This window comes from Halichondria panicea, chromosome 3 (genome assembly GCF_963675165.1).
Source record: "Halichondria panicea chromosome 3, odHalPani1.1, whole genome shotgun sequence".
Lineage (NCBI taxonomy): Eukaryota > Metazoa > Porifera > Demospongiae > Suberitida > Halichondriidae > Halichondria > Halichondria panicea.
Window position 1 is genome coordinate 6,675,320 of NC_087379.1, and position 24,764 is coordinate 6,700,083.

A 24,764-nucleotide genomic window follows, 5' to 3' on the forward strand; every position below is an offset into this window, starting at 1 on the left:
AGTTCAATGACACAACAATTAGTTTGTTTCACTGATGATCCTTACCTTATGAATGTGGGTGTGTCTGCATCAAAGGTCATAGAAAAATACGGTAGCTTGTAATTGTTACTGCACTGTACTGTACAGAACTAGTACTGAGCTTGAATCAAGAATCAAGGAATACAGGTCAAGCAAGGATAGGTAAGAGATTCACATAATTATAGTATCACTTGTAACTGGTGTCCCCCCACACTCTACAGGACAGGTCATGAAGTTGAGTGATGTCCTGCACGACTGGAGGACACACCTTCTCCTGGGACTCTTATCCACAACCGTCATATATTTTGTATTCCCTCTTCTACTCTACATTTTCTTCCTCCTATTGACGATCCTCCTCTCCGTAGCTCTGGCATTATTTCATCACCCAGGACCGTACGAGAGACGATGCAAATCCACAGTCCCCCACCCCCCTACACCAGCACCTCAAGTCCCCCTGTCGAAGATCAAACCATACCCCCCTCAAGGGGTCAAGCCGACCCTGATATCCATTAACGTGGACGCGTACCTACAGCAAGTTATAGACCTAACGCTACAACATCATGTGATACCAACTTACAAAACCGTTGGACTCGATCAGAAGGCTTTCTTTCTCAGCGTGATGCCGGAGATATGGAAGACCCTGGGGGCGTTACTGAAGAGGGTGGGGCAAATGGACACGATGAAGTTGGTCACCCACGATGTTGCACAGACACTGTGCTCTCACTTCGAACAGTTTAGAGGGATCCATTACCAGGACACTCAGGTGAGCGAGTGAGAATGGTGCTCTGTGGTGTCATTTAGGTAGTAAAGATAGCATTGTTAGTAGCATCAAAGTAGCGTCAAAGTATACCTAATAGACATTACTGATTACGTGTACTGTACAGTGTGTGTATAGTAATGGAAAAATGGTAAATTCCCTTTTGAAGTAGAAATGAACAATGGATTTATAGTGTCCTTTGACAGCATTACATGTACATTACCATTCATGATTATGATGACCACATACCCCTCCACCCCACACACACACACACACACACACACACACTCACCCTCCACCCACACACACACACACCTGCAGGACTCCACCAAGTTCCCCAACCTCTCTCTATTCCCATACCTCGATTCACCCGAACACGAACTGAACTATCTTCGTCAAGTATCGGAGGTCCTACTCTGCACATGCTTGTCACGTGACCTCCTTGAATGCACCCTCGTACGTGTACTCATCCGTGAATACCTGGCCTGTCAAATTCTGTTACCAACCATTGAAATGCTCTGCGATCCCGACTACATTAATCAGAAGTTGTTAGCTGATCTAGTGAAAAAAGAAGAAGCTACTAAATCTGCTCGCAAGAGACCCGCATACGCTGATTTCGAGGACTTTATGAAGCATGTCTCAAAAAGCGAGGATGTAAACGAACTGCAACAAATTCGCGAGTCAATTATTACCGATATCATTCAAGCTAAGGCCGTCCACAAGATGATGTCATCACGACTGACTGGACTACACGGACGACAATTTCCGATTCCAATTCCAGCGGATAAAGTGAAATCACTCATGGAACGAGACCTGGACGTGTACCTGAACCAACTGAGCACTGCTAAAGGACTCTCTGAAAGACAACTGAGAAAACTGGGCGTGGAGGACTACACTGCCGCTGTTACCACGGATATGTTTCCAGAGGATTTGTCGGCAGGACCACTCGGTATACCGTTTGAGACGATTATGAAGAACGAGGTAGCACGAATGTATCTGTTTCAGTTCATGGAAATTTGTGGTTTTGGAAGTCTCCTGACGTTCTGGGTATCGGTCGGCGAACTATCCACAGTGCCCTCAAGTTTATTACGCAAGAGCTTGACATCTTTGTACAATGAGCATCTCTCGCCAAGCTCCTTCGGTAGCGTCCATCTTGAAGTCAGCGTGTTGAGCTCCATCAAAGACACACTCGACAACGACAGCCAGGCTTGCTTGAAAATTCTCAACAAAGTACGATCGGATATCTACGAGGAAATCTACGAGTTGTTCTACCAAAACTTCATCTATAGCTGCCAGTACAAGGAGCTAATGCAACAGCCGAGTGGCGATGGACTATTCCCCTCAGTAGCTGGATTTGCCGAGGCCTCTTTGAACGAAATGGCCGATGACAGTCAGCACAAACAGAAATTGTACTCACTCAAATACATGCTGGAGAAGAAAGACAATGAGTTGTCTCTAATGCCGGAGGTTCGATCCAGTCGTTCCCTCACTCAACGAAAGAAAGCCCTTCAAAAAGATCGTTCTCAACTTTCAGAGGAGATAAAGAAATTGGAGCACTACATAGACCACACGGAGGAATGGTTTGGTACGATTGGACAATGGAGTATCCAAGTGCATTCCGTTGACGTATCCAAGGCCGATAAATACGATCAAGATCCGCTGTTTGTGATGGTTATTCATCGCCCTGAGTTGGCACGTAAGAACAAAGCTCGCTCCATCTCCACAAGCAGTCTCTCCTCCCTAGAGGAGTCCAGTCTCACACCTCACCTATCCCTTACAAAGACAAAAGATGGTGTGGCTAGTATGGTCGATTCAGAAGAAGGTGCCGGGACGGCCTCGGAGATATCTGAGAGTAGCGACGGAGCACAGGCCGGCTGGGTGATCGGTCGACGTTTGTCAGAATTCGAGGAGCTCCACGAGAAAGTATCCCAAGTCTGCCCGAATTTGAAGTTCCCCCCACTCCCGAAGAGGTTGTTTCCGTTTATTCGCGTCGATGCACAGTCTAGTTACTGGACCAAGTACTGTCAGGCTCTGCAAGGCTACCTCAATATGGTCATGCAGGATGATCGACTTCAAGAGAGCGAAGAGGTGTTTATTTTTCTCAGTCCCGTCTCTGACAATCTCAGAAAATCGAGTATGATTCGTCGCGAGAAACGTTCCCTTGCCAACCGTTTATCGTCCTTCCCAGTACCATCGTTTCCAGGCAATAAAGAGCAAGAAGAAGACCCTATCACAGAGCAAATGTTCATTGTAGTGAGTGAAGTGTTTGAACTGGACCAATGGAGTCGCGTCCTTCGCAAGCAGCTAGTGGAACTGGTACAGCTGACATATGGCAAAAGCATCGATCGACAGCTGCAAGAGTTTATGAGTTGGGTGGTTTCTGAGTCCATGCTTGTGTACTATCTGGAGGTGTTCAGGGACTCCATGTGGCCAGAGGGGAAACCCGGTCCCCCCTCCCCTACCAGATCTGATTCTGATAAGGCATATACGAGAGACGAAGCCAAGAAACGATTTCTAAAAAGCTCTCCACAAGCTTTGCAGACAATTTTGGGACAAAGAAACTGCCAGATTGGATTTGGGAAGATTTTCGAGTCATTACAAGATCCCCGTGGTAACAAACAGTTGTTCTATTCTATGCTGGAGATATTTATGTATGCTCTTATACCTGAACTTCAGACTGTTGAGATAGATGAGAATGGACCAGATTGGAAGTCCTAATGTATTCCCTATTGTAAACTATTTAGAATAGCGAGCTTTTAACTGTGTACATCGGTTTGTTGTTGTTAAATTGTTGTTCCATATGCAAGATTGTTTACACTATCTATAGTAATCACAATTGTTGTGTACATATTCAAAAAAGAAGCAATGAAAAAATAACATGCCAAGTACAAAACCATATACATAAGATGAGTGCATGAGAAGTCATTGACGTTGTACGAAAGTAAGTTTGTTAATCAGTTAGTACTTGTGCTGTTTCTTGGTGTTGAGGGAATAGTAACCAGACTTGATCCGACATGTGATGAATAGCCAGCTCAGGACAATCACTAGTAGAGCCACAATTATTGCTGTGATCAGGAACGTTACTATAATCCCCACGGCAACGTAGGTACCATCCACATAGCCACTGGCTGTGGCACTTTGGGTACTGCATAATGGAGGACCTGTGTATGTAGGAGAAATAAGGAGTAAATTATCATTAAGTGGTAAGTGACTTTAAAAGCTTCATCTGTCTTAGCTTGTTTATTGCACATTGTAAATCTAACCAGTAGAATTCGATGACGGTGGGGTGATAGGTGGTGGACAGGTAGTAGGGGGCAGTGTAGGGGGCAGTGTAGGGCATGTAGGGCACGATACTTCAGTAGGTGGTGGGCAGGTTGGGGGAGGCGTTGTAGGAGGGCACGAGACTTCAGTAGGTGGTGGGCAGGTTGGGGGTGACGGTTCTGTCGTAGGGCACATGGGTGGAGTCATTATAGGGGGGCATGTAGGGCATGTGATCTCAGGAGGACAGGTAGTGGGGGCCATTGTAGGGGGGCATGTGATCTCAGGAGGACAGGTAGTGGGAGCCATTGTAGGGGGGCACGTGATCTCAGGAGGACAGGTAGTGGGGGCCATTGTAAGGGAGCATGTAGGGCATGTGATCTCAGGAGGACAGGTAGTGGGAGCCATTGTAGGGGGGCATGTGATCTCAGGAGGACAGGTAGTGGGGGCCATTGTAGGGGGGCACGTGATCTCAGGAGGACAGGTAGTGGGGGTCATTGTAGGGGGGGTCATTGTAGGGGGGCATGAGCTCCCTGGAATTGGAAAATACAGAATGCAGTGTGTGCATTCATTGCTGTCAATCAGACTCACCTGTGTACTGTATCAGACTACTGTACAGTCCAGGGCCAATAGATGTCCTTGCTCGTACCTGAAGAATTTTAGATCTTACATATACGTATAATGGATTGTAATGCTTACTGAAACTCGAATGTTACTGCCAAGATTTCTGATATTATCGTCAGTAACAACGTGATAGCTCTCAGATGGCAACTTGTTGACAGTGCGAGTTAAGGATCCAGAAAACCTTAACTGGTAGACAGTAATAACTCCATTAGGCTCAGCTGGGGGTCCCCACACAACAACTCCTGAGAATACCTGGACATCTCGTGGGACACTCGGAACTGCAAAGTCAGTCAGTTATTGTAAGTAAGCATACAATATAGTGTTTTGAGAAGAATCAAAAGATAAAGGTTTCCAAACTAATTCTCTTACCCCCCTCCCCTGTTCTGGTTGGAAGGTCTACTCTCCTTAGAGCTTCGTTCTCAGTATCTTGGTCGCTGACTCCATTGTGAGTGGTCACTCGTATGGTGTAGGGTGTGTTGGGACGCAGGTTAGGGACTGTGTAGGAGACTGTGAGTACAGAATTGACATAGTTTCCATTGCTGAGTATGAACGACCCAGTGTTAGGATCACTGTACTCAATGGAGTAGTAGAAGTCATCTCTTCCGGTGACCTCAGGTCTGGTCCATAAGAGGCTAACACTAGTGGAAGTGATGGTGGTTGTAAGGAGGTTTCTTACTGGGCCAGGGGGAGCTGTATTGACAAGTGATGACATAATTATAATTATAATTATAGGTATTCCGAATTTGTATAGGTTCAACTTACGTGTACAAGTCACTCCAGGTCCTTCATTAGTTTGCTCATCTCTGTAGAATCCATCCAGACAGCTGCAAATTGGAGCACCCTCCACATCCATTGCTGTGTTTATTGGACAATCTAGACAAGTGCCTTGGTCATCAGTTAGAGAGCGATAGGTTCCAGAAGGGCATTCTATTGTGGAAAATTGCATGCATGAAACAATACTCAATAGAATACCTTCACATCGATGTGTTCCATCTGCATTCACGATCAGTTTGTACCCAGCATCACAGTCACACCTTACGTTGCGCTCACATCTTTCATCACCAGTAGTTCCATCAATGGCACTGAGAGCTCTGAAGGTGAGAGAGGTGGTGGGGTGAGAGTTGGGAGCACAGCAAGCCATGCCCTCGTTTGGTAGAGAGCCGCTGGGGGCACGAACAAGCTCAGGATAGTTGACCAGTCCATCTTGTCGTTCCTTACAAGGTGTGTAGTAGAAGAAGATTCGGTTAATTTGGCCACAATTTCCAGAGTCTCTGATGCCAAAATGGAATCCATTGGTTCTCGAGGAGAAGGGAGAAGTAATGGTAAGAGTTCTAGTGTCTGAAACAGTCCCACCACTCCCTGTCTGATCCAATCGAGATGTTGTCATATCTCCAAACAACGGAGTAGAGAGGTAATTGCTTCTGTCTGTTCGGTCACTCTCTGAGGCAATGCTGTTTGTGTCATATCTGTATAGATCAGCAAAGTTATTCACACAGGCATCATTACACTGAGTGAATCTGAAGGAGACATCGAGATAGATCTCTGTTGGTAGACCCCCACCAAGGGTAGTACTTCCTGGGGGGTATTTGATGTGAGGGGAGAACACCCAGTTGTCTTGAGCTCCTAGTGTATAGGCACACACTCTCAAACCACGCTGACAGATACCACCTCGATCCTCCCACTGATCAGCCACTGTCTGCAATGAAGGAAAGGATACTTAATTACATAAATATCGTCAAATTTGTCTCACCGGCACAGCTTCATCATTGTCAAACTCTCTGCTGAGGAACACTGGCCCCACCAAGCTCTCGTAGTCATAAGAGTCAAACATCAGCTCCCACTCCGGGGGAAGAACGTGATCAGGTGAAAATCGGAAACTGGTGTGACATTGGTCAGTCGACGAGGTGATTAGTCGATCCTTTGGTGCACAGTTGTCAACACCCTGGCTGTTAATGCAGTAACCATGGATAACTGGTGGTTGACATGTTGGAACCAGTGCAGACACTTGCACCACCAGAGCAGCAGCAACAGCAAGAATCCACAAATTCATCAGTTACTATTACTGTATAGTATTACTGTAATAGAATCAGCTGATAATACTATAGTTCTATGCAAATCTTGTTTATTATACCAACAGTAACTTCATGCATGCACCAAGTCCAGTTGTTGTGGTTTAATTGAGGTGATTGGCTTCTTATATTACCTCAAGTTTCCTGTGTGGGTGTAGTAGCACACACTGTCAAATATGGCAGCAGATGAAACCAGTTAACTTGCTGTCAGTTGGAACACAACACTTTGTTGATTCAATTGGCACTAATTTACAATTCCCTAATCCCGTCATTTAAGAACGGAGACATAGTTACCACGAAGGGTAGATTTAATATAGCTCACCCATAAAAGTAATAGTTTTGAAGGAATAGTCTCTGGTAAGAATAGATTCTGCACAGTATTTCCTACAAAGTATTTCCTTTTCCTCTTCATAGAAATGTCTAGTGCCAGAGGAGAAGTATGTTCTCATTCACACAATACACGTCCTATATAAGGTGCTAATGATTTGTCAACACTTGTACTATACATATAGGCATACTACTGTTATAACACATAACTAAGTAAACAGTCCTCCCACACAATGTACAACACTAAAAGTAATTTCAAGCTCTCGTTGATGTGTTGATGTTTGCACAAATAAAGGCCTTGAGCATTTCACAAGCTTCTGCAGTCCTTATATGGAGGTTTCAGAGTGTGCGTATGTGTGTGTGTGCAGGAGTCAAGAGTCTACCCACCATCCTACTTGAAGCTATACGAATTTCACCTGTATAGTACCTTAATTGGTTAGGTCCTATCAAACCACAACGCTTCACCACATGTAAGAGAATGATTGATATGGTTTGACAAGACTTGCAGGTGCCAATAGCAGCACAGGAAATGGAAGTTTATATTGTGAGCTGGGATTCAGTGAAACTATAATTATACCGTTAAGAGTTGTGGGGATTTACTAGGTCATTAAGCAAGTGCAGTCTATATAAAACAGGTGCAGTGATGCTAATGATAACTGTTTTCTGAAACATCAACCAAGAAAACTTTCAATTAAGTCCTAAGGTCACCATGAAGATTTGTATTATTAGGAGATCCGATTGATGATTACACAATGAGTCCATATCCATTTGGACCCATGCACTACATTATGTTTACTTGGGTTTGAGTACAATGGGTAATGTAATTACAGTTGCCATAGCGAGCAGCCCAGTACATGCCACTAATGCAATTTCTCATTATCTACAGGACATTTACTGCATGGTCATGTATTCATAATTTGTCAATACACAGCTGAAGGTAAATGGCTCAATAAAGTAAGGCTTCATGGATCATGTGGTATACCAGTAGCAAAACATTGAACAGTACACTAAGAGGTGAGAGTAACTTTGCATATAACTGCAAAACATTAGAAGACGGTACAAATTAGTGGTCATGGGGTGGTATAGCTATAGACTAGAAAAACACATACAAAATGTACAATCAATATAGTGGGTACGTACCAGCTTTGGCAGGTTCATGATTAAGCTATAATGTTTGCACATATTCGGTGAAGGTTACCATCGTTGTTGGGCACAGTACAACAGTACAGTCCAGGGATTGCAGCTTGACCAGTGAATATCTTATTCTTATTGAGTCGAACCAGTTGAGAATCACGGTTGCGATACAATTCATTATTGAATGCTCTAATACTTAATTCAACACCGTGGGGATCGTAGCATTGTCCGATCTTTTGCACTTTGCAGCAATCCTTAATTTCTGTTCGGAAGATGAGAGCTTCATCAGTTTCACCGATATCTTCGAGGGAGATACTACTGCCATTAGCGAAGGTTTCTCCTCTTAGCATGAACCCAATAGCATCTAAGACAGAAAAATAAGATGATTAAATCTCTAACAATATTTAACGAATACCACAATAAGCCATATAAACATACCTTGTTGGCAAGTAGGTGCATTTCCACAACATTGCCCATTAGGTAAACAGGTTCTTCTTGAAGAGTCACTCAGAGTGTAACCAGGGTTACAGGTGTAGGTGGCCAGACTTCCTACAGCTATTGAAAGAGACAACACTCGCACTCCTCCATTAGCCGGATTGGAAAGTACAGGGCAGGTTACTGGAGGTGGTGCTTCACCTGTACGTACAGTGTGGAGGGTAACTAGGTCACCAAATGAAAGTATGGACTCTCATACCTGCTACGATGTTGACGTAAACACTTCTTGTCACTCCACTTGCATCAGGGATGGCACATCTGTATCTACCCAGTGGAGAGGTCGCACCGTTCCTTCTGTTGAGACCAATAAACTGTTCTCCTCTGTTTCTGTATAAGGAATTTATGCTGGAGAAACCGACAGCTGTACCATCAGGATAGAAGAACTCTCCCTCATCAGGTGGGTCACAGCACTCAGTGTTGTCAGTCACACACAACAGAGCGTTATCTCCCTCTCCAATATCAGTGATCATCACAGTGTCTCCATCAGTGTAATTCTTTCCACGCAACATGAAATACACGTCACCTGTAATAGGTACGATTAAAGCTACAAGCACAATGTGACATTCCTCACCTTGTTCTGGGGGACATGTTGTTGGGGGTGGTGGGCAGGTTGTGACTGGACAAGGAGTGGACGGTTCTGTTGGAGCGCACGTAGGTGGAGGTAGTGTAGGGGGGCATGTAGGGCACGTGGGTGGAGGCAGTGTAGGGGGGCACATAGGGCAGGAGACTTCAGTACAGGGGGTAGGTGGTGGACAGGCAGTAGAGGGAAGTGTAGGAGGGCAGGTTGGGGGAGGTAGTGTAGGGGGGCACGAGACTTCAGTAGGTGGTGGGCAGGTGGTTGTAGTTACAGTTGGACACATTATCACAGGAGGCATGGTTGATGCTTTAATTTGAATATGGAGTTCATAAACATAAAAACAATGACTATGATATACCTATGTTGATGAAAATGCTTCTTGTCACTCCACTTACATCAGGGATGTCACATCTGTATCTACCCAGTGGAGAGGTGGCACCGTTCCTTCTGTTGAGACGAATAAACTGTTCTCCTCTGTTCCTGTATAAGGAATTTGTCAGCGAGAAGCCGACAGCTGTACCATCAGGATAGAAGAACTCTCCATCGCCACCTCAGCGACAGCACTCAGTATTGTCAGTCACACACAACAGAGCGTTATCTTCCTCTCCAATATCAGTGATCAGCAATGTGTCTCCATCAGTGTATGTCCTCCCACTCAACATAAAATGCACATTATCTGTGGGCATAAATTCCACCCTAAAAATAATGCATCACTATATATAAGTCTAACCTAATGGGGTAGGTGTAGGGAAAGTTTGACAAGGAGTGGACGGTTCTGTTGTGGGTGGAGGCAGCGTAGGGGGGCACATAGGGCACGAGACTTCAGTACAGGGGGTAGGTGATGGGCAGGTGGTAGGGGACATTGTAGGGGGGCATGTAACCTCAGGACAGGGGGTAGCTGGTGTACAGTTTGGAGGGGGTACTGTAGGGGGGCATGTAGGGCACGAGGCTTCGGTACAAGTTGGGCAGGTGGTTGTAGTTACAGTTGGACAGTCAGTGGGTGTGGGGAGAGTTGGACACGTCATCACAGGAGGCATGGTTGATGCTGTGGAGATTGAATAGATTTCATCATAAACAATGACTATGACATACCTATGTTGATGAAGATGCTTCTTGTCACTCCACTTGCATCAGGGATGGTACATCTGTATCTACCCAGTGGAGAGGTGGCACTGTTTCTTCTGTTGAGACCAATAACTTGTTCTCTTCTGTTCCTGTATATGGAGTTTGATGTGGAGAAGCCGACAGCTCTACCATCAGGATAGAAGAACTCTCCACGGCCACCTGTGCGGCAGCACTCAGTATTGTCAGTCACACACAACAGAGTGTTATCTTCCTCTCCAATATCAGTGATCAGCAATGTGTCTCCATCAGTGTACATCCTCCCACTCAACATGAAATGCACATTATCTGTGGGCATAAATTCCACGCTAAAATAAAATTCACATTACTACGAGAAGTAAGTCTAACCTAACGTGGTGGGTGTAGTAGGGAAAGTTGGACAAGGAGTGGATGGTTCTGTCGTAGGGCATATAGGTGGAGTCATTGTAGGGGAGCATGTAGGGCATGTGATCTCAGGAGGACACGTAGTGGGGGCCATTGTAGGTTGAGTTCCTTGGAATTGGAAAGTACAGAAAGCACTATAATTATTCAGACTCACCTGTGTACTGTATCAGACTACTGTATGTTCCAGGGCCAGCAGATGTCCTTGCTCGTACCTGAAAATTAAATTCTGCTAGACAGACATATAGAATTCTAGTGCTTACTAAAACTTGAATATTACTGCCGAGATTTCTGATATTATCGTCAGTAACAACGTGATAGCTCTCAGATGGCAACTTGTTGACAGTGCAAGTGAAGGATCCAGAAAACCTCAACTGGTAGCCAGTGATAACTCCATTAGGTTCAGCTGGGGGTCCCCACACAACAACTCCTGAGAATACTTGGACATCTCGTGGGACACTTGGAACTGCAAGGTCACGTGAAAGCATATGTAACGATAAATACATTATTAAAAGCTTTCCAACTAGTAAGTAACGTTTCAATTACTTACCCCCCTCCTCTGTCCTGATTGGGAGGTCCACTCTCCTCAGAGCTTCATTCTCAGTGTCTTGGTCGCTGACTCCATTGTGAGTAGTCACTCGTATGGTGTATGGTGTGTTGGGATGCAGGTTAGGGACTGTGTAGGAGACTGTGAGTGCAGAATTGACATAGTTTCCATTGCTGAGTATAAACGACCCAGTGTTGTCAGGGTCACTGTACACGATGAAGTAATATAAGCCATTTCCGGTAACCTCAGGTCTGGTCCATAAGAGAGTAACACTAGTTAAAGTGGTGGTTGTCACGCGGAGGTTTCTCACAGGGTCGCTTAGAGGTGTGCAATCCAATGAAAGGTCCGGTGTGGGTCTCCGGAATCCATCCAAACACTGGCACATTGCAGCACCTTCCACATCCATTACAGTGTTCCTTGGGCAATCGAGACAAGCTTCATTAGAACTATATCTCCCAGCAGGGCACACTGTAAAAGATCATAAACTCAATTTAATTAGCCAGGCTTGTTATTACCTACCTTCACATTCTGTTCTATCTTCATTGAATCCGTACCCAGCATCACACTCACACCTTACGTTGTGTTCGCATCTTCCATCACTGGCACTGTGAGCTCTGAAGGTGAGAGAGGTGGTGGGGTGAGAGTTGGGAGCACAGCAAGCCATGCCCTCGTTTGGTGGAGAGCCGCTGGGGGCACGAACAAGCTCAGGATAGCTGACCAGTCCATCTTGTCGTTCCTTACAAGGTGTGTAGTAGAAGTAGATTCGGTTAATTTGGCCCCAATTTCCAGAGTCTCTGATGCCAAAATGGAATCCATAGGTTCTCGAGGAGGGAGAAGCAATGGTAAGAGTTCTAGTCTCTGAAACAGTCCCACTGCTCCCTGTCTGATCCAATCGAGATGTTGTCATCTCTCCAAACAACGGAGTGGAGAGGTAATTGCTTCTGTCTGTTCTGTCACTCTCCGAGGCAATGCTGTTTGTGTCATATCTGTATAGATCAGCAAAGTTATTTACACAGGCACCATTACACTGAGTGAATCTGAAGGAGACGTTGAAGTAACCACGCTGACAGATACCACCTCGATCCTCCCACTGATCAGCCACTGCCTGCAATGAAGGAAGGGATATAATTAATTATTATACCGTATAGCGGGTAAGTTTCGTGGGGTAAAAAATTCGTTCAACTCGAGAAACGGCGGTTTTCGTGAGTAAAATTTTGGTTTAGTCTCATTGCCTGCACTGCATTCCTACGTTCCGGTAAGCCACGCCTACGTTAAAATTTCGTGGAGGTCAGCTTGCCCATGAAAATAACGAATACTTACCCCACGAAAATTAGCTGCTATACAGTAGCGGGTAATTTTTTTTGTGGGGTAAAAATATTCCTTATTTTTGTGGTCAAGCTGCATGACCTACACGCAAAATTTTCCTCCAAAAACGTAGGGGTGGCATACCGGAATGCGTAATGAAGCCAAACGAATTTTTACTGGCAAAATCACCGTATTCGAGTTAAACGAATTTTTTTACGCCCTGAAAATTACCCGCTAAAACAAAATACTCGTTATTTTCGTGGGAAAGCTGACCTCCATAAAATTTTAACGTAGGCGTGGCTTACCGGAACGTATGAATGCAGTGCAAGCAATGAAACTTAACGAAATTTTTACTCCTAAAAACCACTGTTTTCGAGTTGAACGAATTTTTACCCAACAAAAATTACCCGCTATACGGTATATGGTACATAAATGTTTCTACATATTGTCTCACCAACACATCTCCATCATTGTCAAACTCTCTGCTGAGAAACACTGGCCCCACTAAGCTCTCGTAGTCATAAGAGTCAAACATCAGCTCCCACTCTGGGGGAAGGATCAGGTGAAAATCGGAAACTGGTTCGACATTGGTCAGTTGACGAGGTGACCAATCGATCCTCTGGTGCACAGTTGTCAACACCCTGGCTAATGCAGTAACCATGGGGATCTGGTGATTGACATGTTGGAACCAGTGCAGACACTTGCACCACCAGAGCAGCAGCAACAGCAAGAATCCACAAATTCATCACTATTATTTAGCTCAGCTAGATCTATTTATAGTTATATTCCTAATGCAAAATATGCCAGCTAGCTATAGTCTGATCACACCTATATACTAATAAAATGGGAATATATAGAGAATACAAGTTAATAGTCTACTGGCCCTGGCCTCAGGTATGTAAAGCCATGTGACAATGGGACTGTCCCTATAGATTAAGTACTAATGAAAACAATGGTTATACAAATTCACCATTGAGGTGATAAAATAATGAGACATGTAAACAAGGCAAAATATATAAAAATACTACTTTTCCTTAATCTACTCAGTTCAGTTTCACAATACAATATTAACACACACTTTGTCAGTTACTACTACGCCAGTTTCAGTCTCTGAGCTGGGTACATCACAACAATAGAGTCCTGGCAGAGCTGCATTACCCGTGTAAGACTGGCGATTCAACCGAACAAGTTGACGTCCTCTTTTTCGATAAAGCTGATTTCTCGTGGTTCGTATATTAATCTGTCCTCCATCGGGTCCGTAACATTCTCCAATCCTCTCTGCTCGGCAACAATCAGTGAAATCAGTTCGAAAAATCAATCCATTATCGCCTTCACCAATATCACTTAGTAGTACACTTGAGCCGTTTGAAAACAATGTTCCTTTTAGTTCAAATGTGGCTGGAGAATTATGTAAGAGTCATAGTAATATAATGATATGAGCAGCATACGAAGATAGAGCTATGTAGCAAGCAAACAACTTATTATGCAATACTACAAACGATCCGTACATGTACATACATGTATACATGCATGTACGATAAACAAATTGAGTGGGCTGGTATGCATTATTTCCTCACATTCACAGCTAGGGGAAGGATTGGTCCATGCAGCGGAGAGTTGACACACCCTCTCTCTGGGTCCAGAGATTATGAAGCCAGGCTCACACGAGTAGCTAGCCACAGAACCAACAGAATTGTTCGACTTTGACACGGCTCCATTCTCTAGTGACTCCAGCTCATCACACTCAAAACCTACAGTGGGAATTAGAACACTGTTGAGTCTCCCATGAACAGTATCATATGGCTAGGGATACTACTAAATTCTGCACCTTAATTAACTAACCAGTATAATTCAAGGATGGTGCGGCAGAAGGAGGGGGGCATGTGACAGTCGGATAGTCTCTGGGTGTGGGGGTAGGAGGGCATGTGACTGTCGGACAGTCTCTGGGTGTGGGCGTAGGGGGGCATGTGACAATCGGACACTCCCTGGGTGTGGGGGTAGGAGGACATGTGACAATCGGACAGTCCCTGGGTGTGGGCGTAGGGGGGCATGTGACAATCGGACAGTCCCTGGGTGTGGGGGTAGGGGGGCATGTGACAGTCGGACAGTCTATGGGCGTGGGGGAAGGGGGAATTGTGAACTCAGCGCATTCGGAGGGAGGACAGGTTGAACATTCACCAACTGTATAATTATATATAATAATATAGGTGTCATGTTATCTGTGGATATAGTATAATTATACTAACCTTGGTGACCAATATTGATGAATACGCTTGTTGTCACTCCATTTGCATCAGGGATGGCACATCTGTATCTACCTAGTGGAAAGGTGGCGTTGTTCCTTCTGTTGAGACTAATAAACTGCTCTCCTCTGTTCTTGTATAAGGAATTTGAGGTGGAGAAGCCGACAGCTGTACCATCAGGATAGAAGAACTCTCCATTGCCCCCTGTGCGGCAGCACTCAGTGTTGTCAGTCACACACAACAGAGCATTATCTCCCTCTCCAATATCAGTGATCATCACAATGTCTCCGTCAGTGTACTTTCTCCGACGGAGACTGAAATATACATCATCTGCATGTGGGGTATATATGCATAAAACTATACTAAGTCTTGTATAAATTTCACCTTGTTCTGGAGGAGATGTGGTGGGCGTAGGGCAAGCTATGGAGGGTACTGTGGGGGGGTGGGGTATAGAGATGATTGATAAGACTGTGTGCAATAATGCGAGCACAAAGGATGTATTCACAGAAGCCTCATTTGTATTATATACCGTATAGCATACAATTTTGGCAGGTGAAAAATCTTCGCTATTGGCTTGAGAGCCCTCAGAAGATTTTCGTGCGTTGTATAATATTCGCGTTTCAATGCCAGGAAACCCACCCACCCACTAAGAGCTTTGCATGTGAAAAACCGTTGAGTTTTATCCCAGTTTAAATTTTCTGGTTAACTGCTATATATCTTTAAAAAATTTATACCTCACGAAAATTTCCCGCTGGCGTGATGCTACGACTAATTTATGTCCCAAGGGCATATAATTATCAATGCATAAATAAAATACACCTTTACTCAAAATGCTCTATTAAATTAGTGTGGTTTGCAATGTTAGCCCCATACTGGGGGATTTGACCTGGCTTTGCGTAGTAGAGACTGCTTGTATAACCTGTTTGGATGTGTGCAACTGCTTGCTTAGGGCTCAAAAACCCCCTGTTGACTGGGGGATTTGAACACCTTCCTCCACCAGGGGGAATTTGATCTGAGGTATGGTAAAATCCCCATGCTAGCCCTCCCCCTCCCGGGGGGGGGGCGACACATTGATAGGTGCATAAACCGTACTATTGACTTCTACAATTAAGACTCTGATTTTAATATTTAATGTCAATACATATATCAGTCGCGGCTGTTATTCGAAAACAAGTCCCTGTGCAATTACGTCGTCCATGACAACGTGCAAATACTGGTCCAGATGTGATGCGTGATATTATTAATGCACTACTTCACTGTACAAATTCCAGTGCACTAAATAGTACATCATACGATTATTATGTATAACTCTCCTTCATTGCATTGGTCGGTGCATGTGCTGCATAACAATACATGCACATACGTACCGGGTATAGCAACAGCATTGATGGATTATGCTGTTGCATGAACTCACCTGTGTACTGTATTAAAGCACTAGATGGTCCAAAACGAGATGTATTTGCTCGCACCTGAAGTTAACAAAAAACTGCAATATACATACATGTAATTATAGGATTGAATTTCTTACTGAAACTCGAATATTACTGCCAAGATTTCTGATATTATCGTCAGTAACAACATGGTAGTTCTCACACGGCAACTTGTTGACAGTGTGAGGAGAGGAAGATCCAGAAAACCTCAACTGGTAGCCAGTAATAACTCCATTAGGCTCAGCTGGGGGTCTCCACACAACAACTCCTGAGAATACTTGAACATCTCGTGGGACACTTGGAGCTAGAAAATAGTCGTAATTATATAGTGTTGTATTGAGGGAAACTTTTGTACCTCTCTCCAATGTTTTGATTGGAAGGTCTACTCTTCTTAGAGCTTCATTCTCGGTGTCTTGGACACTGACTTCATTGTGAGCGGTCACTCGTATGGTGTATGGTGTGTTGGGACGCAGGTTAGGGACTGTGTAAGAGACTGTGAGTGCAGAATTGACATAGTTTCCATTGCTGAGTATAAACGACCCAGTGTTAGGATCACTGTACTCAATGGAGTAGTAGAAGAAGTCATCTCTTCCGGTGACTTCAGGTCTGGTCCATGAGAGGCTAACACTAGTGCAAGTGATGGTGGTTGTATGTACGTTTCTTACAGGACCAGGGGGAGCTGTATTTATAACATAAACTGCACGAAGAGAAAGATTTCCACTAACTTTCTTACCTCCATCCCTTGTTCTGACTAGAAGGTCTACTCTCCTCAGAGCTTCATTCTCATTGTCCTGGTCACTGACTCCATTGTGAGTGGTAACTCGTATGGTGTATGGTGTGTTGGGACGCAGGTTAGGGACTGTGTAGGAGAATGCAGAATTGACATAGTTTCCATTGCTGAGTATGAATGACCCAGTGTTAGGATCACTGTACTCAATGGAGTAGTAGAAGTTATATATTCCGGTGCCCTCAGGTCTGGTCCATGAGAAGCAGACACGAGTGGCAGTGATGGTGGTTGCATGTAGGTTTCTTACAGGACCAGGGCGAGCTGTATTTATTAATAATCATAACAGTAAATATTCAGTTTACCTGTACAATCGCCTTGCCCATCTCTGAAGAATCCATTTAGACAGCTGCAAATCGAAGCACCCTCCACATCTATTGCTGTGTTCATTGGACAATCTATACAAGTGCCTTGGTCATCGGTCAAAGAACGATAGGTTCCAGCAGGGCAAACTGGAAGAAGCATAAACTCAAAAAGTTAACCAACGCTATTACCTTGACATCCTGTTCTAGCTGCATTCAGTCTGTACCCAGCATCACACTCACACCTTACGTTGCGCTCACATCCTTCATCACCAGTAGCTCCATCAGTGGCACTGTGAGCTCTGAAGGTGAGAGAGGTGGTGGGGTGAGAGTTGGGAGCACAGCAAGCCATGCCCTCGTTTGGTGGAGAGCCGCTGGGGGCACGAACAAGCTCAGGATAGTTGACCAGTCCATCTTGTCGTTCCTTACAAGGAGTGTAGTAGAAATACATTCGGTTAATATTGCCACAATTTCCAGAGTCTCTGATACCAAAATGGAAGCCGTTGGTTCTCGAGGAGGAGGGAGAATCAATGACAAGCGTTCTAGTATCTAAGTTAACCGCTTGTTGCAGTCGAGATGTTGTCATCTCTGTTCCTGTTCCAAACATTGGAGTGGAGAGGTAATTATTTCTGTCTGTTCGGACATTCTCCGAGGCAATGCTGTTTGTGTCATATCTGTATAGATCAGCAAAGTTATTCACACAGGCACCACTACACTGAGTGAATCTGAAGGAGACATTGAAGTAGATCTCTGTTGGTAGACCCCCACCAAGGGTAGTACTTCCTGGGGGGTATTTGATGTGAGGGGAGAACACCCAGTTGTCTTGAGGTCCAAAAGAATAGGCACACACTCTCAAATTGTTCTGACAGACAACACCTCGCTGCTCCCATTTATTGCTCTGAAGGAAAGGATATAATTTAGTGCATATAAAAGCATCATCTACTATCTAGATCTATAAAAATGTTGTCTCACCGACACATTTCCATCATTATCAAACTCTCTGCTGTGGAACACTGACCCCACCAAGCTCTTGTAGTCATAAGAGTCAAACATCAGCTCCCACTCTGGGGGAAGGATGTGATCAGCTTTGAATCGGGAGTCATTTCGACACAAGTCTTCCGCGGAGATGATCAGTCGATCCTCTGGTGCACAGTTGTCAACACCCTGGTTGCAGTAACCATGGGGATCTGGTAGTTAAGTGCATAAAGCTATACATGTAAAAGGTGCCATTTCTTACTTTGTACAGTGGGGCATGTGCTGGTTGTTGGAGGACAGGTTGTGACTGGACAAGGAGTGGACGGTTCTATTGGATGGCACGTGGGTGGAGGCAGTGTAGGGGAGCATGTAGGGCATGAGATCTCAGGAGAACATGTACTAGGTGGTGCACAGGTGGTGGGGAGTGAAGAGGGGCATGAAGGGCATGAGGTGGGTGAAAGGGCACCTGGAAGCATACAATGCAAGCTAGCATTTTTACATTTACATTATACTGTGGGACTCACCTGTATACGGTATTGAATTACTGTACGGTCCATAGCCAGCAGATGTCCTTGCTCGTACCTGAAGTAATAAAATGAGCACTGCAAGTACAAAATTATAATAATTTACTTCAATACTACTGCCGATATTATTGTCAGTAACAACGTGATAGCTCTCATATGGCAACTTGTTGATAGTACTAGTACGACTGAGGGATCTAGAAAACCTCAACTGGTAGCCAGTAATAACTCCATTAGGCTCAGCTGGGGGTCCCCACACAACAACTCCTGAGAACACTTGGACATCTCGTGGGACACTTGGAACTGCAAGTAAAAGCAATTAAGGTGACATATTTTCGCTGGTGCAATTTCGGTGAATGAGAGTAAAATCGCAAAAATAAATGTTTACTCGCAGATATTGGAAAATGCATTAAAACGACTTGCGAGTAATTAGAAACCCTACATTAATTTCACAACTTGAGCAGATTTAATACCAACAAACGAGCTAAACAGTGAATTCGTACAAATCTAACTGTGAAAACATATCACCTTAAGGTAGTTCTAATTCTCTTACCCCCCTCCACTGTCCTGGTTGGAAGGTCCACTCTCCTCAGAGCTTCATTCTTAGTGTCTTGGTCGCTGACTCCATTGTGAGTGGTCACTCGTATGGTGTATGGTGTGTTGGGACGCAGGTTAGGGACTGTGTAGGAGACTGTGACTGTAGAATTGACATAGTTTCCATTGCTGAGTATGAACGACCCAGTGTTAGGATCACTGTACTCAATGGAGTAGTAGAAGTCATCTCTTCCGGTGACCTCAGGTCTGGTCCATGATATACTAATACTGGTAGAAGAGATGGTGGTGTTACGGAGGTTTCTTACGGGACCAGGGGGAGCTGTATTGATGTGATAACATGTGTACGTAATAAATATTTAGCTTAATTTACTTGTACAATCCTTTTTAGATCCTCCTCTATAGAATCCATTTAGACACCTGCAAATTGCAGCACCCTCCACATCTGTTGCTGTGTTCATTGGGCAATCTATACAAGCTCCTTGGTTATCAGTCAGAGAGCGATAGGTTCCAGCAGAGCAAACTGTAAAGGAGCATGAACTCAATATGTTAACTACCTAAGATTTCATTACTTTGACATCTCATTACTGCACTCAGTCTGTACCCAGCATCACACTCACACCTTACGCTGCGCTCACATCCTTCATCACCAGTAGTTTCATCACTTACTACTTCGTCTTCACATCTTCCCTCACTGGAAGTGTAAGCTCTGAATGTGAGAGAGGTGGTGGGGTGAGAGTTGGGAGCACAGCAAGCCATGCCCTCGTTTGGTAGAGAGCCACTGGGGGCACGAACAAGCTCAGGATAGTTGACCAGTCCAACTTGTAGTTCTTTACAAGGTATGTAGTAAAAATAGATTCGGTTAATTTGGCCACAATTTCCAGAGTCTCTGATGCCAAAATGGAATCCATTGGTTCTCGAAGAGGGGGGAGAATCAATGACCAGAGTTCTAGTATCTGAAACAGTCCTTCTGTGACCTGTTTGATCCAATCGAGATGTTGTTATCTCTGTTCCTATTCCAAACAACGGAGTGGAGAGGTATTTGCTTCTGTCTGTTTGGTCACTCTCTGAGGCAATGCTGTTTGTGTCATATCTGTACAGATCAGCAAAGTTATTCACACAGGCACCATTACACTGAGTGAATCTGAAGGAGATATTGAAGTAGATCTCTGTTGGTAGACCCCCACCAAGGGTAGTACTTCCTGGGGGGTATTTGATGTGAGGGGAGAACACCCAGTTGTCTTGAGCTCCTAGTGTATAGGCACACACTCTCAAACCACGCTGACAGATACCACCTCGATCCTCCCACTGATCAGCCACTGTCTGCAATGAAGGAAAGGATACTTAATTACATAAATATCGCTACCTTTTGTCTCACCAATACAGCTTCATCATTGTCAAACTCTCTGCTGAGGAACACTGGCCCCACCAAGCTCTCGTAGTCATAAGAGTCAAACATCAGCTCCCACTCCGGGGGAAGGATGTGATCAGGTGAAAATCGGGAACTAGTTCGACATTGGTCAACTGATGAGGTGACCAAGCGATCCTCTGGTGCACAGTTGTCAACACCCTGGCTAATGCAGTAACCATGGAGATCTGGTTGGTAGCATTAAAATAAAGAAAAAGAAACACATCATTCACCTTGTTCTGGGGGACATGTTGTTGGAGGTGGTGGGCAGATTGTGACCGGACAAGGAGTGGACAGTTCCGTTGTAGGGCACGTGGGTGGAGGCAGTGTAGGGGGGCACATAGGGCATGAGACCTCAGTACAGGGGGTAGGTGGAGGACAGGTGGTGGGGGAAATTGTATGAGGGCATGAAGGGCATGAGATGGGAGAAGGGGCACCTGGAATTAATTGGATTTAATGTTAGCATTTACGTTACTGTGGAACTTACCTGTGTACAGTGTTGAATTACTATACGGTCCATAGCCAGCAGATGTACTTGCTCGTACCTGAAATAAATAATTAAACTGCAAGTACATCTACGTATAATATAATTTTTACTTGAACATTACTGCTGAGATTTCTAATATTATATTCAGTAACAATGTGAAAGCTCTCAAATGGAAGCTTGTTGACAGTTCGATTAAAAGATCCAGAAAACCTCAACTGGTAGCCAGTGATAACTCCATTAGGCTCAGCTGGGGGTCCCCACACAACAACTCCTGAGAACACTTGGACATCTCGTGGGACACTTGGAACTGCAAAGTCAGTCAGTTATTGTAATAAGCATGTAATGATAAGCTGCTAGAAAATAAAGTTTCTCTTACCCCCCTCCCCTGTTCCGGTTGGAAGATCCATTCTCCTCAGAGCTTCATTCTCAGTGTCTTGGTCACTGACTCCATTGTGAGTGGTCACTCGTATGGTGTATGGTGTGTTGGGACGCAGGTTAGGGACTGTGTAGGAGACTGTGAGTGTAGAATTGACATAGTTTCCATTGCTGAGTATGAACGACCCAGTGTTAGGATCACTGTACTCAATGGAGTAGTAGAAGTCATCTCTTCCGGTGACCTCAGGTCTGGTCCATGAGAGGCTAACACTAGTGGAAGTGATGGTGGTTGTACGGAGGTTTCTTACTGGGCCAGGGGGAGCTATATTGACAAGTGATAATATAATTATAGGTATTCCGAATCTGTATTGTTTCAACTTACGTGTACATGTTACTCCAGGGCCTTCGTTAGGTTGCTCATCTCTATAGAACTCATTTAGACAGCTGCAAATTGCAGCACCCTCCACATCCATTGCTGTGTTCATTGGACAACTGAGACAAGCTCCTTGGTCATCAGTCAGAGAGCGATAGGTTCCATCAGGGCAAACTGCAAAAAGTTAAAGGAAACATAAATTATATATAAACTCAAATAAGCTAAGACCTGTTATTACCTTGACATCCTGTTCCAGCTGCATTCAGTCTGTACCCAGCATCACACTCACACCTTACGTTGCGCTCACATCCTTCTTCATCACCAGTAGTTCCATCAGTGGCACTGTGAGCTCTGAAGGTGAGAGAGGTGGTGGGGTGAGAGTTGGGAGCACAGCAAGCCATGCCCTCGTTTGGTGGAGAGACGCTGGGGGCACGAACAAGCTCAGGATAGTTGACCAGTCCAACTTGTCGTTCCTTACAAGGTGTGTAATAGAAGTAGATTCGATTAATTTGGCCACAGTTTCCAGAGTCTCTGACGCCAAAATGGAATCCATTGGTTCTCGAGGAGGAGGGAGAAGCAATGGTAAGAGTTTTAGTATCTGAAACAGTCCCTCTGTGACCTGTCTGATCCAATTGAGATGTTGTCATCTCTGTTCCTGTTCCAAACAACGAAGTGAGGTAATTGTTTCTGTCTGTTCGGACACTCTCTGAGGCAATGTTGTTTGTGTCATATCTGTATAGATCAGCAAAGTTATTCATACAGGGACTGTTACACTGAGTGAATCTGAAGGAGACGTTAAAGTAGATCTCTGTTGGTAGACCCCCTCCAAGAGTAGTACTTCCTGGGGGGTATTTGATGTGAGGGGAGAACAACCAGTTGTCTTGAGCTCCCAGTGTATGGGCACACACTCTCAAACCGCGCTGACAGATACCACCTCGATCCTCCCACTGATCAGCCTGCAATGAAGGAAAGGATACAATAAAATATTGCTAGATACTTGTCTCACCGACACATCTCCATCATTGTCAAACTCTCTGCTGAGGAACACTGGCCCCACCAAGCTCTCGTAGTCATAAGAGTCAAACATCAGCTCCCACTCCGAGGGAAAGATGTGATCCCTCATAAATCGGAAACTGGTTCGACATTGGTCAGTGGACGAGGTGACCAAGCGATCCTCTGGTGCACAGTTGTCAACACCCTGGCTAATGCAGTAACCATAGGGATCTGGTGGTTGACATGTTGGAACCAGTGCAGACACTTGCACCAGAGCAGCAGAAATAGCAAGAATCCATAAATTCATCCTCCTCCGATATGGATACAAATGCACAATATTTTGTTAGTACTTGTGGTTAAATGAATGAGGTGGATGGCTTCTTATATTAACTCAGCTTCCTGTGTGGGTGTAGGTTTGATAGCAGATGAATTCAAAACCAGTTAACAGTTGGAACACAACACTTTGTAATGGTGGTCGTAGGTGGTGAGTGATTCATTACAATAACCTAATCCCGTCATTTAGAACGGTGGACATCATTATATTCACCACAAAGGGTAAATGTATAATTGCTCACAGTTTTAGAAATAATCTCTGAAAACAATAGAGAATAAACTAATATGCACAACATTTCCTACTAGCTATTTTCTTTGCACATAATCTATAGCAAAAGCTAGTGCCAGAGGAGGTGCATGTTCTCATACACACATGCAATATGTATATACGTACACACGTACTATATCAGGAGCTAATAATTATAATAATTTGACACTTGTACACAGCATGCAACTGGAGTTTGCAGAATCTTTGCAACGCACCAGTAAAAGCGTAGAGCATTACACGTTCATATGTATACACACTGTGGTCTGTTTTAGGCCAAGGGTATGAGCATTTCCCATATAAGGAACCACAGTGCTTAACTCTTGGTGTTGCAAAGATTTTGCAAACTCCACTACAATACTAAGTAAACAATCCTCCCACAAAATGTACTGTACAAGAAGTGATTTTAAGCTCTCGTTGATGTGTTGATGTTTGCACAACTAAAGGTCTTACCAATGAGCATTTCACAAGCTTCTGAAGTCCTTACATGGAGGTTTCAGTGTGTGTATGTGTGTGTGCAGGGGAGTCAAAAGTTTACCCACCATCTTACTTGAAAGCTATATAATATTCACCTGTGTAGTACCTTAATTGGTTTGGTCCAATAGACCCACAACATTCACCCACATATAGACTGATACAGAAGTCCATGAAAGTGCTATTATTTAGCAACACAGGAAATGGAAGTTTATATTGTGAGCTGGAATTCAGTGAAACTATATACCGTTAAGCGTTGTGGGGGTTTACTAGGTCATTAAGGAAGTGCAGGCAAGAAATTGTATTATTAGGAGGTTTGATAGATGATTATACCATAGATTGAAGAGAAAAGGATTGGCAACGGAGGCAGTTCACGTGATGCTTTTACATTGAGTATACACAGATGGGCCTGAAACCATTTGTGTTTTGCCCTAGCTAAAACTCCTGCGAAAACCCGGGAAACTTATTGTGTCTAATGCATACTTCTCAAAGACCCCTCCAACACTTACATATGCCCCCTGATGGTAGGTATCATTTGGATAAAATATAATCTTAATCTTCGTGAAGTAGCTAGAGGTACACAGAGCCTCTGTCAGAGGCTTTTTTATGTGTTCCTATAGCACCTACGATATAGC

At 44.3% G+C, this 24,764-nt stretch overlaps 5 protein-coding genes across 5 annotated transcripts in view; 1 reads left to right on the forward strand and 4 right to left on the reverse strand.

Annotated features, from left to right (window-relative positions):
* Positions 1-74: 74 nt before the first annotated feature.
* LOC135333938 (sorting nexin-25-like) lies at positions 75-3,611 on the forward strand. Its single transcript, XM_064528960.1, has 3 exons — positions 75-180; positions 240-781; positions 1,097-3,611. Exons 2-3 carry the CDS (start codon positions 248-250, stop codon positions 3,491-3,493), a joined length of 2,931 nt encoding a protein of 976 aa, XP_064385030.1. The 5' UTR covers positions 75-180; positions 240-247; the 3' UTR covers positions 3,494-3,611.
* LOC135333940 (mucin-2-like) lies at positions 3,577-7,200 on the reverse strand. The gene is made up of 8 exons (XM_064528965.1): positions 6,408-7,200; positions 5,630-6,353; positions 5,420-5,584; positions 5,027-5,347; positions 4,733-4,935; positions 4,625-4,682; positions 4,039-4,566; positions 3,577-3,936 (listed from the first exon to the last, which is right to left on the reverse strand). Exons 1-8 carry the CDS (start codon positions 6,705-6,707, stop codon positions 3,734-3,736), a joined length of 2,502 nt encoding a protein of 833 aa, XP_064385035.1. The 5' UTR covers positions 6,708-7,200; the 3' UTR covers positions 3,577-3,733.
* Positions 7,201-8,068: 868 nt separating this feature from the next.
* Positions 8,069-9,754, reverse strand: LOC135333945 (uncharacterized). Its single transcript, XM_064528969.1, has 5 exons — positions 9,618-9,754; positions 9,254-9,565; positions 8,882-9,205; positions 8,626-8,823; positions 8,069-8,551 (listed from the first exon to the last, which is right to left on the reverse strand). Exons 2-5 carry the CDS (start codon positions 9,555-9,557, stop codon positions 8,214-8,216), a joined length of 1,164 nt encoding a protein of 387 aa, XP_064385039.1. The 5' UTR covers positions 9,558-9,565; positions 9,618-9,754; the 3' UTR covers positions 8,069-8,213.
* A 5-nt stretch (positions 9,755-9,759) lies between these two features.
* Positions 9,760-13,507, reverse strand: LOC135333941 (mucin-2-like). The gene is made up of 9 exons (XM_064528966.1): positions 13,069-13,507; positions 11,829-12,414; positions 11,313-11,777; positions 11,026-11,228; positions 10,920-10,977; positions 10,730-10,873; positions 10,352-10,669; positions 9,990-10,304; positions 9,760-9,935 (listed from the first exon to the last, which is right to left on the reverse strand). The coding sequence occupies exons 1-9, from the start codon at positions 13,273-13,275 to the stop codon at positions 9,811-9,813; spliced, it is 2,421 nt and encodes an 806-aa protein (XP_064385036.1). The 5' UTR covers positions 13,276-13,507; the 3' UTR covers positions 9,760-9,810.
* Positions 13,508-13,539: 32 nt separating this feature from the next.
* The window catches only part of LOC135333934 (uncharacterized), a 31,091-nt gene continuing 19,866 nt past the window's right edge, over positions 13,540-24,764 (reverse strand). The window contains exons 11-33 of the mRNA XM_064528957.1: positions 21,693-22,013; positions 21,427-21,623; positions 21,317-21,374; positions 21,063-21,266; positions 20,800-21,017; positions 19,994-20,744; positions 19,795-19,944; positions 19,423-19,743; positions 18,979-19,172; positions 18,873-18,930; positions 18,611-18,814; positions 18,346-18,560; positions 17,566-18,271; positions 17,377-17,523; positions 17,021-17,335; positions 16,643-16,966; positions 16,386-16,591; positions 16,272-16,326; positions 15,242-15,289; positions 14,861-15,187; positions 14,457-14,795; positions 14,192-14,365; positions 13,540-14,012 (exon numbers count right to left, since the gene is read on the reverse strand). Of these exons, the coding sequence (XP_064385027.1) occupies positions 13,669-14,012; positions 14,192-14,365; positions 14,457-14,795; positions 14,861-15,187; positions 15,242-15,289; positions 16,272-16,326; positions 16,386-16,591; positions 16,643-16,966; positions 17,021-17,335; positions 17,377-17,523; positions 17,566-18,271; positions 18,346-18,560; positions 18,611-18,814; positions 18,873-18,930; positions 18,979-19,172; positions 19,423-19,743; positions 19,795-19,944; positions 19,994-20,744; positions 20,800-21,017; positions 21,063-21,266; positions 21,317-21,374; positions 21,427-21,623; positions 21,693-22,013 (5,876 nt within the window). The 3' untranslated portion in view covers positions 13,540-13,668. The remainder of the gene's footprint in view (positions 14,013-14,191; positions 14,366-14,456; positions 14,796-14,860; positions 15,188-15,241; positions 15,290-16,271; positions 16,327-16,385; positions 16,592-16,642; positions 16,967-17,020; positions 17,336-17,376; positions 17,524-17,565; positions 18,272-18,345; positions 18,561-18,610; positions 18,815-18,872; positions 18,931-18,978; positions 19,173-19,422; positions 19,744-19,794; positions 19,945-19,993; positions 20,745-20,799; positions 21,018-21,062; positions 21,267-21,316; positions 21,375-21,426; positions 21,624-21,692; positions 22,014-24,764) is intronic.

Excerpts from the sequence above, each read along its gene's own strand:
- LOC135333938 (XM_064528960.1), top strand. The coding sequence starts at position 248 with ATGAAGTTGAGTGATGTCCTGCACGACTGGAGGACACACCTTCTCCTG. Across the intron at positions 782-1,096 it reads TCCATTACCAGGACACTCAG|GACTCCACCAAGTTCCCCAA; the intron begins GTGAGCGAGTGA and ends ACACACCTGCAG.
- LOC135333940 (XM_064528965.1), bottom strand. The coding sequence starts at position 6,707 with ATGAATTTGTGGATTCTTGCTGTTGCTGCTGCTCTGGTGGTGCAAGTG. Across the intron at positions 4,936-5,026 it reads AACCAGAACAGGGGAGGGGG|TTCCGAGTGTCCCACGAGAT; the intron begins GTAAGAGAATTA and ends CTGACTTTGCAG. Across the intron at positions 4,683-4,732 it reads GCAGTAACATTCGAGTTTCA|GTACGAGCAAGGACATCTAT; the intron begins GTAAGCATTACA and ends AAAATTCTTCAG.
- LOC135333945 (XM_064528969.1), bottom strand. The coding sequence starts at position 9,557 with ATGCCTCCTGTGATAATGTGTCCAACTGTAACTACAACCACCTGCCCA. Across the intron at positions 9,206-9,253 it reads AACATGTCCCCCAGAACAAG|GTGACGTGTATTTCATGTTG; the intron begins GTGAGGAATGTC and ends TACCTATTACAG. Across the intron at positions 8,552-8,625 it reads TGCACCTACTTGCCAACAAG|ATGCTATTGGGTTCATGCTA; the intron begins GTATGTTTATAT and ends TTTCTGTCTTAG.
- LOC135333941 (XM_064528966.1), bottom strand. The coding sequence starts at position 13,275 with ATGGTTACTGCATTAGCCAGGGTGTTGACAACTGTGCACCAGAGGATC. Across the intron at positions 10,874-10,919 it reads TAGTCTGATACAGTACACAG|GAACTCAACCTACAATGGCC; the intron begins GTGAGTCTGAAT and ends TCCAATTCCAAG. Across the intron at positions 9,936-9,989 it reads CCCTACACCTACCCCATTAG|ATAATGTGCATTTTATGTTG; the intron begins GTTAGACTTATA and ends TTATGCCCACAG.